The sequence below is a fragment of the Somniosus microcephalus genome, chromosome 6, assembly GCF_052327205.1.
Source record: "Somniosus microcephalus isolate GS21.2 chromosome 6, FLI_Smic_1.0, whole genome shotgun sequence".
Classification (NCBI taxonomy): Eukaryota; Metazoa; Chordata; class Chondrichthyes; order Squaliformes; family Somniosidae; genus Somniosus; species Somniosus microcephalus.
The window spans coordinates 78965117-78983868 of NC_140992.1; the positions used below are offsets into that span (position 1 = coordinate 78965117).

Sequence of the window (18752 nt, forward strand, 5' to 3'; positions counted from 1 at the left end):
GATATGGTAAACTAAGTTTAGTATAATTTCTCACTTGAGCTGTTGAATTTTTAATTGTTAATTCTTAGAGGTTATGAATAATGTTTGAAGTTTTTCCACCTTTATGGTATGCATTTTCTAGGTTTATTCTTTTATACATATACCCACTTCCACTGTATACTTACATAGATATAATGAGCAACAATTGAAACATTTCTGAAATCCAGCGCCGCATCAATCTCATCCATAAAGTACAAAGGCGTAGGTTTGTAATGGTGAAGAGCAAAAACCAGAGCCAGAGAACTAAGAGTCTTCTCTCCACCAGAAATATTGAAAATTTTTTTCCAGCTTTTCTTTGGCGGACGTACACTAGAAATAGTTTACATCAAGTCATTAAAAAATATTAAAATTGCTATATAAAAAGCATTTCTCAAATCCAAACCTATACAGTTTTAGTTAGCACTTATAGTCATTTCTGTTCTACGCAAGTCTGGTTCCAATAAAACAAGTGATTCGATGGGGCTAAAACTGCCAAAAATCAAGGGGCAGTTTCATGGGAAATGACAAAAAAAATCAGTTAGTTTTGCACCTCACAGGTACAACATGCTGTGACAAATACCACCATTTTCACCTTTTGGAGTTAGTTTCTCAACTCACTGGCATTTTAATTTTAGTCAGCAGCCTGTTTTAAAATGCCAATATCTTACTTTTTTCTGCCCGTCTTGCATTTAAGGAAGTTTCCTGCTGGTTGCCAAAGCAGCCACTCTTAGTCGGTATGCAGCGCTGTTCTGCTCACCAGAAGGGCCAGTGAGCAGTGTGAGTGCTTGTTGACAGTAAAACTAGCAGTTAGAGTTGAGAGATCAGTTAGCTGAGGGACAACAAAATGTGAATAAAGTTCTCCTTTGCCTTCAAGATCCTGCTCAAAAGAATGCAAGATAACACACCTATCTAATCTGTCACCCAGGTGAGCAATCTTTTTCTGCGCAGGGTAGTGTGGGGGAGGGCCGGAGTGGTGGAAGAGAAGGAGGGAAGTGTTCAATCTTCCGACTGATCAAGGTTTAGGTGTCATTAGGCTCCACAATGCAGTTACATAAACTATATACACTTGTTTAAAAAAAGTCAACAGTTTCCCTACCTGAACATTATTCCTTCAGAGAAGGGATCCAGACTGTCAACCAACTCCAGCTCAGCATCTCCACCCAGTGTAAGCATTTGGTAATTCTCCTTCAGCTTATTGGTGATCATATTAAAGCCAGCCATGAATTCATGAAGACGTTGTTTCCTCAAGTCTTCAAAGGCACGTCTGAATTTATCCCGTTCATCAGTAATTTCATCCAGTTCTACCACACGCCGTAGGTACAGCTCTTCCTGCAGACAAATACCACATTGTGTATGACAATCTATAGTTCTCATAAGAACGGTTCAAATCTAACCACTGCAATGCAACCAAGAATTCTAAAACTTACTTTCTTTTTATATTCTGTAATAGAACCCAAGTTTGGCTTCATTTCCAGACATTTAGCCTCTAGTAGAGCAATCTGATTATTTATCACCTCTGGATTTTTGATTCCCATAAGATCCTCCTCACTCAATTTTGGAAGTTCATCTGCTGGTTTGTCAATAGGGTGTAAAGAAAGTTTTGATACCTAGGATTAAATTACAGAAAGTTTTAAAATACAATGAAATATACATCCCATTTCAGTTCACCTGTCATGTTAATTCTCCAGACCACTCCCACCTCTGTCCTTGGCCTCCTACACTGTGCCAATGAAGCTCAACAGAAGTTTGAGGAACAGCACCATATCTTTCTATTAGGCACTTTATTGCCTTCCGGAATCAACACCGAGTTCAACAATTTCAGATCATTACCACTGCCCCCATATTTTCAGATGGCAGCTGTTGCTGATGATTCTGATATTCCCATTTACACCTCCATGACCCATCTTTTGTTTCACCTTGCATCATCATCGTCCCATGTGTCATTTAATCTCTCCTGCCTTCCACCCTATCACAGATCTCCCCCCCCCTTTGTTCTTTCCTCCCCTTTCCCCGCCTCCGTATTTGCTTAAAACCAGTTTCATCAGAACTGAAAGGTTAGAGATGAAAGGTCATCGACCTGAAACGATATTTGTTTCTTCGCAGATGCTGCCTGACCGGTTGAGTATTTACAGTGTTTTTTTTCATATTTCCAGCATCCGCAGTATTTTTGCTCCTGTATTAGTTTATGTTCACTTCTAGACTTGTCCCAAAACCAAAAAGTCAAGTTTTTCCCGGTCAGTTATTTCAATTGTAATAAAAATCCTGCTCATTAAAATAAGCAGGAACAGAAGAAAAAAAAAATCTATCCTCCATAGGATGTGCTTGGTGTCATACAAACTGTTTCAGCTATAGGAGTTGATTTCCTAGCTGGCAATGTCACTGCAGAGTTAGTTAGGAGTGTTCAGCAGAACAACTTTTTGTTTCAAATAAGATTTTCTCCTTCCTCGAATTGCAATACTCATTTATTGCAACTTTGAAGAATTAACAGTAGTAAAATTAAGCATGTAGTGTTGCTAGGAACGTTAGGGTGTGTTTTAAAAAATATATATATATATAAAAAGCAGCATCTCACACTGAACACCATTTGGTACCTCACAAAATTGGACATTTCCCCCCCCCCCCCCGCCCCCCAAAGTGTGAGCCTTGACAATAAGTGTTGGCAGGCTCTTCACTGCAGGGGGCTTTACAGCTGAACCCAACCAGGTGCTCACCAGGCATCTTCTACCCCACCGCCTGCCACATACAAAGATGGTTAGATACCAATCAAGCATAGGAATTCTAGCCACTTTCCCTCTCTAACCTAGGGTGCAGATACCATGCAACACCCTACCAGCCCCAGCTGAAATCAGCAAAGTTAGCACAGACCATAAATTGAACCTGACCCCTTCCTAGTGTGTATGGCTCAGCTACTCACTTGATAAACTTAGTCATTAGGGGAGTTTAATTATTCTGAAAGAATTTGCTGTTTGTTCATGCTTACTTCTTTTTGCCAGAATTTGATCTTTGATTGGTGTTCTGCAATGTGCCCATCTATCTGTTCCAACTTTAGTCGTATATTGAGAGTTTCTTTTTGAAGTGCCTGTTGTTCTTCTTGAATTGCTTTCAGCTCTTGAAGTAAACAATTATGTTCCTCAGTCACCGTTATTAATGATTCCTATGCAAAATAGTAAAAGGAACTGTTAAACATATGACACAAAAGGATCTTTTAAATCACATAGGATATTAGTTCAATATTTCAGTCTCCTTACTGATCATGCTTATTTACCTCTTGAGTCATCAATGAGTTAAATTCAACCTACTGTATATTAAAATGAAGATGAGACTTTCATTAGCTAGAAAGCTAATCCAAACGGGTCATACTGAAAAGCTGGGAAAAGCACACACCCATGACACATACTTAGTTAAATATTAACTTCTGATCATAAAGTTACTTGACTACATCTGTATACCCAGACATTTACAAAGTTTCTATTCAATGGGCCAGCCAATAATGTCAATTTGTACACAGAACAGTTGATTTGTGGTGAATTACAATGAGTTTTTCCCAGGCTCAAACAATTCAGCTTTAAGGAAGTGACACTGTTCCACGTCACATCCCATATACACATACTTCAAAGGAAAACCAAACTGTGATGAAGTAGTCTTCTTTCAAAAATGAATCACACTAAACACAAAAAAGTTGCACTCGCATCTGATCCTTGCAAGAACCAACTGCTTGTGATACAGGGGAAGGCTTCAGAGGTAGAGGTTTATACCTCAAGCCATACAACTGAAGACAGTGACCTGCATGCAGAGCCCTTTTAGGGAAAGTAGATTCCACTGATCACCTTAATCTGAATAATTAACATATCAGCATAGCTTGAAAATCAAAAGCTTGCAGTCAACATATTATGTTAGATGTAGATTCTGTGGATCAAACAACTTAATTTCCCCATAACATTTGCTTTTACAATCCAAGGGATTCTAGTTAAAATAGTGCTAACTTTGTTCATTCCAGCCAGATGTTTCACTTGCCAAGACATAGACAATTCGTTGTCCTCATTTGACATGCCATGCAGTAAAGAAAGGACTTGCATTTATATAGCACCTTTCACGACCTTAGAATGTTCCAAATCACATTACAGCCAATGAAGTATCTTATTGAAGTGTAGTCACGGTTGTAATGTAGGGAAACAATGGCAGCCAATTTGCACAAAGCAGTGTCTCGTAAACAGCAATGAGATATATGATCAGATGATCTGTTCCGAGTGATGTTGGATGAGGGATAAATATTAACTAGGACACCAGGAGAACTCCCATTCTTTGAACAGATGGGGCCTTGGTTTAACATCTCATCTGAAAGACAGCATCTCCAACAGTGCAGCACTTCCTCGGTACTGCACTGCAGTGTCAACCTGGATTATCTGCTTAAATCTCGAGTGGGGCTCGAACCCATGACCCCAAGCCAACATACGACCATACAAAAATAATCTGGAAGTGTTACATTAGGAAGTGGAATTAACATTCGACCAGTTCTAAAAAATTACATCTAGGACTGATGAATAAGCCTCTCCAACCAATGATTCCAGGTAGTTACCTTTGGTAAAACAATGATTATTCCAGATCGCTGCTTTACATGTGTTGCCTAATTTTAGTGCAAAACAGCTGTATTCTGATCAAATGAGCTTTAACTCTTCTGGGTCCCCACCTAAGCAATAAAAGAAACATCCCCGATTCCTTGCTCACTGATTCTGTTAAGTTGACACAAAATGCATCTCAATACTTTTTAGATAGTACAGTAGTTTGAAGGTTGACATTGCTGGTAAAGCCCAATGGGCTGCACAAATTGTTACATCCAGTCACTCTTAGCCCATGCCAATGAGAAAAGGTTCGAGTGAGGCTTCAATTGTCTTAACACTGGCTAATCAATGAGGAATTTACTGCTTTTAGGGTCTAGTTTGTTTCAATGCTTATTTATACTTGCAGTATAAAGCACAAAGGGCAACAAAATATCTTGTACGACTAACCTCCTAGATTAATTGCTGTTATGAACAATGAAGTTAACTGAAAAATGCCAACTTTGGCTTTTTTCGAGGCAAGCAAAATTCCAGAACAAGACAACATCTACTGGACTTCCCTCATCCACCATCTTGGTGACATGCATATGTCCCATCTTGGAGGACCCTCGGGTGGATATCATCCGGCCTGGCTGCTCTATCTAAAACAATGTTAATATTAGTTTTATCATTAAATTCTAACATCGTCTTGAAGAGTTAAGATCGATGCAAAGTACTCATTTAATATTTCTGCCAAGGGTGTCCTTCGTAACATGTCCTTGAGCACCCTTCAATGGCCCAATACAGTCTTGGACAGTTTTGACTCTTCACATAACTGAAGAAGCTTTTCCCATTACTTCCACAATTGTCTACAATCCTCTTTTCCATTAATCTTTAAGCTGATCTAATAGCAGTCTTTGTTTTCTTTCATTGTTCCTTATACTTAATGCTATTTGAGCATTAGATGCCTTTATTTGGTAGAAACATTTTTGTTTATGTATCTTATTTGTCTTTGTACATGACCAGTCAACCACACCCACTGCATTCCCCCATCCACCATATAGGAACAGAAATAGGCCTTTCAGTCCCTTGAGCCTGTTGAATTAGATCATGGCAGATCTGTACCTCAACTACACTTACCCACCGTTGCTCTATAGGCCTTGATGCCCTTTAACAAAAATGGATCAATCCCAGTCTTGAAATTTTCAACTGACCCAATATCCACTGCCTTTTGGGGGGACAGAGTTCCAGAATTCCACTGCACTGTGTGGAAAAAAGTGCTTCCTGATTTCACTCCTAACTGGCAGAGCTCTAATTTTAAGAATATGCCCCCTTGTTTTGGATTTCCCCACCAGAGGAAACTGTTTCTCTGTATCCACCCGTATGAATATCTATCATTTTAAATGCCTCGATTAGACCACCCCGGAACCGTAGAACTTCTTGCTTCCATCGACACAACTTTGTGCCTCCCAATTTAAGTATCATCTGAAAACTTGGATATACAAGTCTATTCCTTCATCCAAGTCATAGTGTAAAGACTTTTGTTCATCTCCCTCCTGTTGCTCCTCCATTGGCAGGCTTCCCTTCAGCCGTGTAGGCCTCGCGTTCTGGAATTCCCTCCCTAAACCCCATGCACTACCCTCTCTTCCATTAAGGACTGCCTTAAAACCCAACTCTTTGAGCAAGCTTTTGGTTACCCCTTCTAATATCCTTTTTTAAAATCTCATGTCCATTTTGGTCTGATTAAGCACCTTGGGACATGTTTCTACGTTAAAAGCACTATATAAATGCAAGTTATTGTTGTCTAATAAAGGCCAATTTTTCATTGGCAAATTTTAAACCAACCAAGGAGCAACCCTTTTCCACCAGTAAGCAGCCTTTTAGTCTTCCAGGCTTGTGAAGTTTGGCAACCTGAAGCTTCCAAATTGGCTTTGCAAGAGTGCATTAAGTAAAGAACTGACAGTGGCTGTGTTTGGTGAATCAAAAGAGTTTGCAGGCCACGTCTTGGAACCCACCACTGTACTGTAATTGTTCTTAAACCAGCATGGAGAAGGCAAATTACTAGTTTTGGAAAGTTCAATTATGCAGCACAGCTCATTTAAGGAACTACTACTTTTAGGTGTTGTACCTGAGCTTCAGTGCATTCTTTCAGCACAATGGCACCCTCTTCCTCCAGTTTCTTCAATTCTTCTGTTAGATCTTCAATCTCCTTTTTGTTCTCTTCAATTTCTTCTTCAGATCGATTCACTGCTTCTTCTGCCTTTTTAAAGTTCCTAGAAGAGAATGTTGGAAGATGCATGAAAGCTAATCAGAATATGAACTATGGTTCCCCTTCCTCAGCAAAAAAAACTAGAGGGGTGTGAAAATGAACACAGTAAATATAATGCATGGACAAGTAATATTAATTATATTCTAATAAAAACAGTTTCAGATTGAACTTACCTTCCTGCTGTTTTGATAGCTACCTGGGCCTTTGTAATGGAAGAGGCACAATCATCAATTTCTTTGTTAATTTTGTCTAGTTTATCCTGTTGTGCTTTAAGCTTTTTATTGTTGATATCAATAATAAGTTTGTGCAAACGTTTCACCTCGGCCTCAACTTTACCAGCCTTTGCTGCGGCTTTTTCGTACTCTGGAGAGAAAAAAGCATAACTTCTATTAATTTCCATTTGTCAAAATAATGCACACAAGATTAAAAGCAGTTATCCTATTTAATTGCACCACAAAATGGGCTTTTTAATAATGGATCAGGGCAACTATTCAAATTTAAAATTCCGTCCAAAGTTGCTCTTCCAATTATATGATATTTTACCATAATACATGCCTAATCTAATCGTTGCTTCAGCACCCCAATGGTCTGCTCTATGACGTTTCGTGTGGCAGCATGGTTCTCATTGTATGCATGCTGGTCACGTGTGGTTAGGTTGCGGAGCGGAGGAATGAGCCAGGTAGCCAAGGGATAGCCCTTGTTGCCCAGAAGCCACCTTCTGGTTTGTCTTGGTGGCTCAAAGACCGAGGGAAAGGCGGACTGGCGCAGAATAACAGCATCCTAACTGGGCATTCAACATCATGATGCACTGAGCATGGTTGCACACCAAATGTGCGTGCGCTAGAAGTATGGTAAGGGCGCTACGCATCCGAATTTCTAGGCTTTTAATGCCCAAGTCTCACTGCCATCAAAATGACTAAGGAATGAGATACAGTCCCACCGCTTATAGCGGGCACGTTCGCGTGAATGCGATTTGCCCGTTATATGTGACGGCTGGTACAACGTGGTAGTGCGGAGGTATTGGCTGAGTTTCTAACAATAGGAGCATTATTAGAGTCAGTGTGATTTATGGCCTTAATACTTTGATTCAGATTTTACTACTCTTCCATGCATTATGTAGAGTGCCCAATTACTTAAAAAAAACCTTTAAAAATAACACTAGTGATTTACCCAGCTGATAACTCTTGCAGTGTGTGTTTGATACTGCAATGAAGAAAAATTTTATAAAAAGTTACACTGTTAAATACTGCTGTGTGATTTGTTTTCAGAACTTTAACCTATCACCAAAAACTTAAAGAAAATGAATCCTGGAAATAATTAATTATGCCTTTGGTACAGAAAAAGGCTCAGTCGAGTGGGATTGCAGATGGCATGTTGCATTAGAGTAGAAAAATCACAAATGGCTGTAGTTAGAGGTTTACATAATTGATGTTACTTATCAACTGTTGAGTATCTGTCACCTACATTGTGACTTTTCCAACTCGCAAAGCTTCAAACAAGAGAAAAAATATATAGCGATGGATACAAAAGCACTAACCTTTCTTGAAAGCGTCTAATGTTTTCTGTAGCTCTTTCTGTTTGTTCTGATCAGGAGCTGCTGCTGCCACATTTGCTTCAAAGTCCTTCACCTGAATTGTCAAGTGAACTTCCTGCTCAGTCAGGCCCTAAATTAAACAAGTACATAAAACAGAACAAAAATCTATGCAAACCCATTGCTTAACTAATCATTCTCCAAGTGACAGCATTTTGCACACACAGTTTTCCAAAGATGAAAGTCCAGCACCCTTCATATCACCAATTGCTTTGGGCCAGAACTGTTGACTCTCAACAAGTCAGTTCAGCTGACCTTTAAAATGCTTTCCGATAGACATCAAATCGCATAACTCTTCTCAAATTGTAATGATTCTTTTGATTACTCTAGCCTAAATTATAGGCATTGTATAGAGTTTACATGGTAGATATGGTAGTGAGTGAATTTCACTAATTGACTGGGGCTGTGGAATGCCCTGATGACCGATTCCAAGCAGTGGCATCCACACTGATGTTATGGGCTATATTTCAGTATGCCAGCTAGGTTCTGGCAGTTACCTCGTTCGAGTAGGGTGCAGCTTATTCCAGATGCTTGCAGTGTGACTTGTATAGACTGCTGCTGAAGTGCCAGTCAGCTGCTAGCACCAGATCTGGTAGGGACTAGATTTTGAAGAATTTCTTCTGGCTCAGCATCCAGGAATACTATATTCCAAGACTTTGCTATCTAGCATCGTGCCTCAGCTCAACACTGATTGGGTAGATGGGGTCCTCTTATTGTCACCTCAACAACAACTTACATTTGTATAGCACATTTAATCAACGAAAACTTCCCAATGCACTTAACAAGAGAGATATTAATAAAAACATTTGACACCGAGCCACAGAAGGAGACATCTTAAAAGAGAAGAAGTACAGAGGCGGAGAGGTTCAGGGAGGGAATTCCAGAGCTTAGGGCCAAGGCAGCTGAAGGCACAGCCACCAATGGTGGAGTGATTAAAATCAGGGATGCGCAAGAAGCCAGAAATGGAAGAGTGCAGAGATCTCAAAGGCTTGTAGGGCTGGAGGAGGCTACAGAGATGGGGAGGGGTGAGGCCAGGGAGGGATTTGAAAACAAGGATGAGGATTTTAAAAGTGAGGTGTTGTCGGATCGGGAGCTAGTAAAGGTCAGCAAGTCTTGCTCAGCTTAATACAGTTGCCAGGGATGGACATGGTGGTCTGGGAACAGTGTTTGTGCCGGCGACCAAAGACAATGGCTTCAATCTTCCCAATATTTAGTTGGAGGAAATTTCTGCTCATCGGACAAGCAGTGAGACAAATTAAGAGACAGTGGAGCGGTCTAAAGAGGTGGTGGTGAGATAGAGCTGAATGTTGTCGGCATACATATGGAATCTGACGTGTTTTCAGATGATATCGCTGAGGGGTAGCATGTAGATGATAAATAGAAGGGGGCCAAGGATAGATCCTTGGGGGACTCCAGAGGTAACGGTGCAGACGTGGGAAGAGAAGCCAATGCAGGTGATTCTCTGGCTACGATTAGATAGATAAGAATGGAACCAAGCTAGGGCAGTTCCACCCACCTGGACGACGGAGGAGGAGGAGGATGGTGTGGTCAACTGTGTCGAAGGCTGCAGGCAGATCGAGAAGGATGAGGAGGGATAGTTTACCACGGTTAGTCACATAGGATGTCACTTGTGACTTTGACAAAGGCTGTTTCAGTACTGTGGCCAGGCCAGAAACCAGATTGGAGGGATTCAAACATGGAATTGGGGAAAAGATGGGCAGATTTGAGAAGCGACAACACGTTCAAGGACTTTGGCGAAGAAAGGGAAGTTGGAGATGGGGCAATAGTTTGCAACAGAGGGATGATATCTCAGTGGGATGCACTGTTGACTTCAGATAGTTAAAAAAAAATGTCCTCATTAACCCACTGTTGAGATCATAGGAAAGGTAGTTGCGTCATTATGAAGTGTTTCTTCCCTACACCCAATGTATAATAAAATTGATAGATGTTCTATATGGTAGGAACTCGAGTTCAATAGAGATGCACCATTCCTGCTACATCACCCATGAAACATTTCCCTCAACAGGAAACCACTCCACTAACCAGTCACAGGCATATCAGGAAGCTGCTCCATATCTGCGATTAGCATGGATGCCAAACTGAAATAAGTACAAGTTAAGAAGGCAGTAGCTAGCAGCCAAAGCTCCTCCCAACAAACCTGCAGCTGAAGTTAGCAGAATAGCTCCCTGGCACAAAGGGAGCTTTGAAATGAAAGAGTTCCATAGGGCTAAATTAAAAAAAAAAATTCCTCATATGTACCTCCGGTGTGAATTATATTTACATTATACATCAAAGCACAACCAAAATAAAAGTCCATAGTGGATGTGCCTCAACCACCATAGTCACTGGAGTTCTTAATCCAGTTTTGAATTTTTAAAAAAAAATTTCATCTCAAACACTTTGGAATGTTTTTCTAAGTTAAACACATTGTATAAATGCAAGTTGTTGTTGAAATTGATCTTGTACAAGGAGCTTAGCAGCATTGTGCAACAGAATATACTTAGTAGAAATTATGGAAACTGATTTTCTGCAGTTAAGATGGAACATGAATCCCAGCATAAATTTACTGTAACTAAAAAAACTTATAAAAAGATGCATCATTTATAAGAAGAAGCCAAATCACATAATTCCACCACATTTCTTTTCAAGACCGACATGTAATGTTTCCCATTGGATTGGTGGTATATAGCATATCTATATATATAAAGCGGCTCTTCTGTCTGTCCCGATGTCTGTCTGTCTGTCCGCCTGGTCTCTATACGTTTGGAAGTTACAGAGCGTACCGACGCGCGCGTCGCCTCAAAAGAAAGCTTGCGATTCCGGACCGGTCATCGGCGTATTTACGTTTCGGCCGGACAAAAATCCCGCCCGCGGTATCCCAAAAACGTTCAGCGTTCCGCTCATTAGCATCTCATTAGCGACCGTGTGACGTCGAGGTCTTCCTACAGTTGAGTGTCGAGTGACTCGACAATTGACCAATCCTACGCTTCGGTGACCTGACCGGTCGACCAATCGGTGCGTGTGTGGGCGGGCCTTATCCTTCTGAACCGAGGTGAGTGGCCGCCATCTTGATTTTCCACGATTTTTCCCCCCACACTTTCTGTGTGTTAGGGAACTAAGGTAAATATTTCAATTATGTGTTAGGCAATTAATTAACAATTTATTTGAGTTTTATATTGTGTTTAGCAACCCCCCCCCACTCCTCCTCACCCTCGCGCAGGGGGGACTCGGGGCCTGAAGCTGAAAAAATTTCTCTCTCTCTCTCTCTCTCTTTCTTCCCTCTCTCTCTCTCTCCTTCTCCTCTTCCCTCTCTCTCCTTCTCCTCTTCCCTCTCTCCTCTTCCCTCTCTCTCCTTCTCTGTCTCTCTCTGCTTCCCCCTCTCAGGTGTCGCGGACGGAGCGCGGGCGCGCCGCCCGAAGTTTCCCGCTCGCTAACGGCCTTGCCGGCTCCCGCGGGCCGCTCGCACTGACCACGCATGCGCCGCCCGCACTCACCGCGCATGCGCTGCCCGCCCGCCCGCAGCGGCCGTCCATCAGCCGCGCGATACGCGGGGGACCTCAGCAACGGCACCGGACCTCAGGCGCTAGGCAGGGGGAGGGGCCGGAGAGAGGGACAGAGGGGAGCGGAGGAGGGGGGGAGCGGGGGGGGAGGAGGGGAGCGGGGGAGGGGAGGGGAAGGGAAGGGAGGGGAAGGGGAGGAGGGGAGGGAGAGAGGGGATGGATAGGACAGGGAGAGGACATGACAGGGAGAGGGGGGACACACAGGGGCAGGGAGACAAAACGCCCCAAAATTGCCCTCACAACGCGGGGCTCTGTCGAGTGACTCGACGATTGACCAATCCTACGCTTCGGTGACCTGACCGGTTGACCAATCGGTGCGTGTGTGGGCGGGCCTTATCCTTCTGAACCGAGGTGAGCGGCCACCATCTTGATTTTCCACGATTTTTCCCCCCACACTTTCTGTGTGTTAGGGAACTAAGGTAAATATTTCAATTATGTGTTAGGCAATTAATTAACAATTTATTTGAGTTTTATATTGTGTTTAGCAACCCCCCCCCCCTCCTCCTCACCCTCGCGCAGGGGGGACTCGGGGCCTGAAGCTGAAAAAATTTCTCTCTCTCTTTCTTCCCTCTCTCTCTCTCTCCTTCTCCTCTTCCCTCTCTCTCCTTCTCCTCTTCCCTCTCTGTCTCTCTCTACTTCCCCCTCTCAGGTGTCGCGGACGGAGCGCGGGCGCGCCGCCCGAAGTTTCCCGCTCGCTAACGGCCTTGCCGGCTCCCGCGGGCCGCTCGCACTGACCGCGCATGCGCTGCCCGCCCGCATCGGCCATCCATCAGCCGCGCGATGCGCGGGGGACCTCAGCAACGGCACCGGACCTCAGGCGCTAGGCAGGGGGAGGGGCCGGAGAGAGGGAGGGCGGGGGAGGGAGAGCGGGGGAGGTAGGGGGAGGGGGAGAGGGGAGCGGGGAGGGGGGGAGGGAGAGAGGGGAGGGAGGGAGAGAGGGGAGGGAGGGAGAGAGGGGAGGGAGGGAGAGGGGAGGGGAGGGAGGGAGAGAGAGGGGGGAGGGAGGGAGAGAGGGGAGGGAGGGAGAGAGGGGAGGGAGGGGGAGGGATAGGACAGGGAGAGGACATGACAGGGAGAGGGGGGACACACAGGGGCAGGGAGACCAAACGCCAAATTTTTTCCCCCACACTTTCTGTGTGTTAGGGAACTAAGGTAAATATTTTAATGATGTGTTAGGGAATTAAATAACAATTTAATGGCGGGGGGGGGGGGGGGGGGGGCGAGCCTCGGGAAATCGCGGGGGGGGGGGGGGGGAGCCTCGGGAAATCGGGGGGGGGGGGGGGCGGGGAGAGCCTCGGGAAATCGCGGGGGCGGGCGAGCCTCTGGAAATCGCGGGGCGCTCGCGCCGGCCGCACATGCGCCGGCCGCGAGAGCCCACTCCCGGCACCGGCCGCCGCTCAGCATTCCCGCTCTGGCAACGGCACCGGACCTCAGGTAGGCAGGGGGAGGGGCCGGAGAGGGGGACAGAGGGGAGCGGGGGAGGGACACAGACAGGGGAGGGGTGGGGGTGGGCGAGGGGAGGGAGGGAGGGAGACGGGAGGGGAGGGAGGGTGAGGAGGCGAGCGGGGGGGGGGAGGGGAGCGGGTGGGCGAGGGGAGGGAGACAGGGGAGGGATAGGACAGGGAGAGGACATGACAGGGAGAGGGGACACACACAGGGGCAGGGAGACCAAGCGCCCCAAAATTGCCCTCGCAACGCGGGGCTCCCCAGCTAGTACAATATAAATGGTATGTATAGTGGCAACATGGAATTAGATTCCATACTAAAGTTATGCCATTCTTTGCCATGCAGTTACTGTATTGTAATTGTTGATCCAATGGTACTTTAAAAGGAACCATTTCACAAATATACTAAGAAAATACAAGTATTTCAGAGTTACATACCTGAATGCTTGCTGTGTATTTTTCAAACTTATTTTTCATCTCCCTAATGCTCTGCCGCACCGTAACCACTTTTTCTTCCAAATGACTTTTCTGTTCTTGGTATTTTTGTGCCACTGCTAAATCCTTCTGCAATTTAGCCTCCATTTTGCCCATCTATTTTTTTTGTAAAAGAAAAACTTTAGTTTGAGCAGCTTAAGAACACAGAAAAACTGAACAGTATTTATTTGATGGACACCAGTTTAACACACTTTCCTCTACAAACCCATCATGGTACTGCTTGCAAAGATTGCTGGTTGATGCAAAGCTGTGGCAGTTCAAGGAGATTGCCACAATTAAGAGCTCTTAAAATTAAGAAATACAATCTTGGATCATTTAAGATGATCGCTACTGAACTTGATTGACTGGCCTAAGGTAATTGGCCTAGAAATTCATCTCGGGCGGTGGTGCAAAACAAGCTGCATTGGATCAGCCGTCAGTTATACGCAGCGCCTGATATTCAGTTCCACTACAGTCAATGGAACTGAACATCAGGCGCTCCATATAACAGGCGGCTGATCAGACACTGCCCATTTTATGCCACTACCCAAGATGAATTTCTAGCCTCTTATATCTAGACTTGATAGATCATTGGGCTGTTGTAGAATTCCACTCGATTTGGAATACAGGTGTAGTGACTGTAGCAGCATAAATTGATGACTGGCAATAGTTTACTGTCCCCAGTTGGCATTCCCAGTGCAGAAAGGATTACTCTGCATCACGAGAGTGAAGCACCCCTTAACTGCAAGTTCACAAGTACAATTTTGCTAATTCACTCAGCTACATTTGTTGTACAACAAAGTTGTCCTTCAGCCACAATAGTAACTCAATAATCCAGTTTTCTTTCTATCACCACTTGGGTTTTTGCCACAGAGGTAGTGGACCTGAGTGGGAGCAAAAGCGGAGGCTAAGTAAATAAAGAGCGCGGCAGAGGAAGGCCCGAGAGCGGAGACAGCGGACCCGAGAGGGAGTGAGAGGCTGAGTAAATAAAGAGCGTGGCAGAGGAAGACCTGAGAGGGAGTGAGAGCGGAGGCTGAGTAAATAAAGAGCGCGGCAGAGGAAGGCCCGAGAGCAGAGGCAGCGGACCTGACAACAAAAACGAGTGACATCACAGGAAAGTGATTGGTGGGTCAGTGTTTCTCTCTTTTTCTTTGGCATTGGCTTAAATTAAGAGCCGGGATTAAAAACTAAACGTTCAAAACTTAAACACTTAATTAATTAAATACATTAGAGATGGCAGAGCAGGCGATGTGTTACTGCTGCAACATGTGGGAGCTGGTGGACACCATTGAGATCCACGGCGACCACATTTGCAGTGAGTGTTGGTTGTTTGAAGAACTTCGGCTCTGTGTTGATGAGCTGGAATCCTAGCTTCAAACACTGCGACACATCAGGGAGGGGGAGTGTTACCTGGACACTGTGTTCTAGGAGGTAGTCACACCCCTTAGATTAATTAATTCAAATTTGGTCCGTGGTCAGGACAGGTGGGTGTGACTATGAGCGAGACAGATATGGGGAATCAAGGAGTAGTGGTGAAGGAGCCTCAGCCCTTGCTCTTGTCCAACAGTTACGAGGTTCTTACTCTCTGCGTGGGCGAGAGCAGGGACTGCAGTGGGGATGAGCAAACTGACCACAGCACTGTGGTACAGGGAGCTATTCAAGAAGGAGGAGCAAAAAGAAATGCGGTAGTGATAGGGGAAAGTATAGGTAGGGGGATAGACACTGTACTCTGCAGCCAAGAGCTTGAGTCCCGAAGGAGATTTCTAGAATGCTAAAGAGAAAAGACAAGGAAGCAGTGCAGGAAAGTGATTGGGGTAAGGATAACCCAATTGTGTCAGGAAGGGACAGAGTGTACAAACAAAAGATTGCACTAACAAATATGGTCCAGGTAAGAAAAAATGGTAATAAGACAAAAGGGCCATAGTACAACTTTTGTTAAAAAGACAAATCTAAAGGCACTGTATCTGAATGCACGAAGCATTTGTAATAAGGTAGACGAATCAACAGCGCAAATAGATGTAAACGGATACAATATAATTGCGATTACGGAGACATGGCTGCAGGGTGACCAAGGTTGGGAGCTGAATATCCAAGGATATTTGACATTTAGGAAGGACAGGCAAAAAGGAAAAGGAGGTGGGGTGGCCTTGTTAGTAAGAGATGAAATCAGAGCAATAGCGAGAAAAGATGTTGGCTCAGAAAATCAAGATGAGAATCAGTCTGGGTGGAGCTAAGAAGCACCAAGGGGCACCATTGGTGGGAGTTGTCTATAGGCCTCCGAACAGTAGTGGTAATGTAGGGGACGGCATCAAACAGGAAATTGGAGATGCATGTAACAAGGGTACAACAGTAATCATGGGAGACTTTAATCTACATATAGACTGGCCAAACCAAATTAGCAATAATACTGTGGAGGATGAATCCCTGGAGTGTGTACAAGATGTTTTTTTAGACCAGTACATTGAGGAGCCAACTAGGGAACAGGCTATCCTAGATTGGGTATTGTGCAATGAGAAGGGGTTAATTAATAATCTTGTTGTGCAGGGTCCTTTAGGGAAGAGTGACCATAACATGATAGAACTCTTCATTAAGATGGAAAGTGAAGTAGTCCAATCCGAAACTAGGGACCTAAATCTAAATAAAGGAAACTACGAAGGTATGAGGAGAGAGTTGGTTATGATAGATTGGGGAGCTTCATTAAAAGGCATGACGGTGGATCGGCAATGTCTAACATTTAAGGAACGAATGCATAAATTGCAACAGTTATACATTCCCTTCTGGCGCAAAACACAAAAGGAAAAGCGGCCCAAATATGGCTAACAAAAGAAATTAAGGATAGTATTAGATCCAAAGAGGAGTCATATAAAGTTGCCAGAAAAAGTAGCACGCCTGAGGATTGGGAGCAGTTTAGAATTCAGCAAAAAAGGACCAAGAGATTGATTAAGAGAGGAAAAATAGAGTATGAGAGTAAACTTGCAAGGAACATAAAAGCAGACTGTAAAAGCTTCTACAAGTACGTAAAAAGAAAAAGATTAGTGAAGACAAATGTAGGTCCCTTAATCAGAAACGGGAGAATTTATAATGGGGAACAAGGAAATGGCAGAGCAATTAAACAAATACTTTGGTTGTCTTCACGGAAGAAGACACAAATAACTTCCCAGAAATGCTAGGGAACCAAGGGTCTAGTGAGAAGGAGGAATTGAAGGAAATTAGTGTTAGTAAAAAGTGCTGGAGAAATTAGTGGGACTGAACGCCGATAAACCCCCAAGGCCCGATAATCTGCATCCCAGAGTACTAAAAGTAGCAGCCATGGAAATAGTGGATGCATTGGTTGTCATCTTCCAAAAGTCTATAAATTATGGAACAGTTCCTGCAGATTGGAGGGTGGCAAATGTAATCCCACTATTTAAAAAGAGGGAGAGAGAAAACGGAACTACAGACCGGTTAGCCCAACATCAGTAGTAGGGAAAATGCTAGAGACTATTATAAAGAATGTGATAACAGGACACTTAGAAAATATCAATGGGATTAGACAGAGTCAGCATGGATTTATGAACGGGAAATCGTGTTTGACAAACCTACTGGAGTTTTTTGAGGATGTAACTGGTAGGATAAGGGAGAACCAGTGGATGTGATGTATTTGGATTTTCAGAAGGTCTTTGATTAAGTCCCACATAAGAGGTTAGTGTGTAAAATTAAAAGCACATGGGATTGGGCGTAATATACTGGCATGGAGTGAAAATTGGTTAACAGAGGAAACAGAGAGTTGGAATAAATGGGTCTTTTTCAGGGTGGCAGGCGGTGACTAATGGGGCATCGCAGGGATCAGTGCTTGGGCCCCAGCTATTCACAATATATACATCAATGATTTGGATGAGGGAACCAAATGTAATATTTCCAAGTTTGCTGACGACATGAAACTAGGTGGGATTGAGTTGTGAGGAGGATGCAAAGAGGCTTCAAGGTGATTTAGACAAGTTGAGTGAGTGGGAAAATACATGGCAGATGCAGGATAATGTGGATAAATGCGAAGTTATCCACTTCGGTAGAATAAACAGAAAGGCAGAGTATTATTTAAATGGTGATAGATTGGGAAATGTTGATGTACAAAGGGACCTGGGTGTTCTTGTACACCAGTCACTGAAAGCAAACATGCAGGTGCAGCAAGCAGTTAGGAAGGTAAATGGTATGTTGGCCTTCATTGCAAGAGGATTTGAGTACAGGAGCAAGGGTGTCCTTGTGCACCAGTCGCTGAAGGTAAGCATGCAGGTGCAGCAGGCGGCTAAGAAGGCAAATGACATGTTGGCCTTCGTAGTGAGGGGGTTTGAGTACAGGAACAAGGGTGTCTTGCTGCAGTTATACAGGGCCTTGGTGAGATCACATCTTGAGTATTGTGTGCAGTTTGGTCGCCTTATCTGAGGAAGGATGTTCTTGCCATGGAAGGAGTTCAGCGAAGATTCACCAGGCTGATACCTGGGATGGCAGGAATGACGTATGAGGAGAGATTGGGCTTGTACTCGCTAGAGTTTAGAAGAATGAGAGGGGGATCTCATTGAAACTTATAAAATTCTGACAGGACTGGACAGACTAGATGCAGGAAGGATGTTCCTGATGGTCAGGGAGTCCAGAACCAGGGGTCACAGTCTAAGGATAAGGGGTAGGCCATTTAGGACAGAAATGAGGAGGAATTTCTTCACCCAGAGAGTGGTGAACCTGTGGAATTCTCTACCACAGAAGGCAGTAGAGGCCAATTCATTAAATATATTCAAGAAGGAGTTGGATATATTTCTTAAGGCTAAAGGGATCAAGGGATATGGGGAGAAAGTAGGGACCGGGTACGGAGTTTGGATGATCAGCCAT

General features: G+C 43.9%; 1 protein-coding gene across 3 annotated transcripts in view; it reads right to left on the reverse strand.

Moving 5' to 3' along the window:
* The window catches only part of smc4 (structural maintenance of chromosomes 4), a 78979-nt gene that overhangs the window by 2192 nt on the left and 58035 nt on the right, over positions 1 to 18752 (reverse strand). For all 3 annotated transcript variants that reach the window (XM_085990410.1, XM_085990409.1, XM_085990411.1), the window contains exons 16-23: positions 13857 to 14009; positions 8360 to 8486; positions 6996 to 7185; positions 6682 to 6826; positions 2999 to 3172; positions 1446 to 1625; positions 1115 to 1347; positions 165 to 348 (exon numbers count right to left, since the gene is read on the reverse strand). In XM_085990410.1, coding sequence (XP_085846536.1) covers positions 165 to 348; positions 1115 to 1347; positions 1446 to 1625; positions 2999 to 3172; positions 6682 to 6826; positions 6996 to 7185; positions 8360 to 8486; positions 13857 to 14009 — 1386 coding nt within the window. The remainder of the gene's footprint in view (positions 1 to 164; positions 349 to 1114; positions 1348 to 1445; positions 1626 to 2998; positions 3173 to 6681; positions 6827 to 6995; positions 7186 to 8359; positions 8487 to 13856; positions 14010 to 18752) is intronic.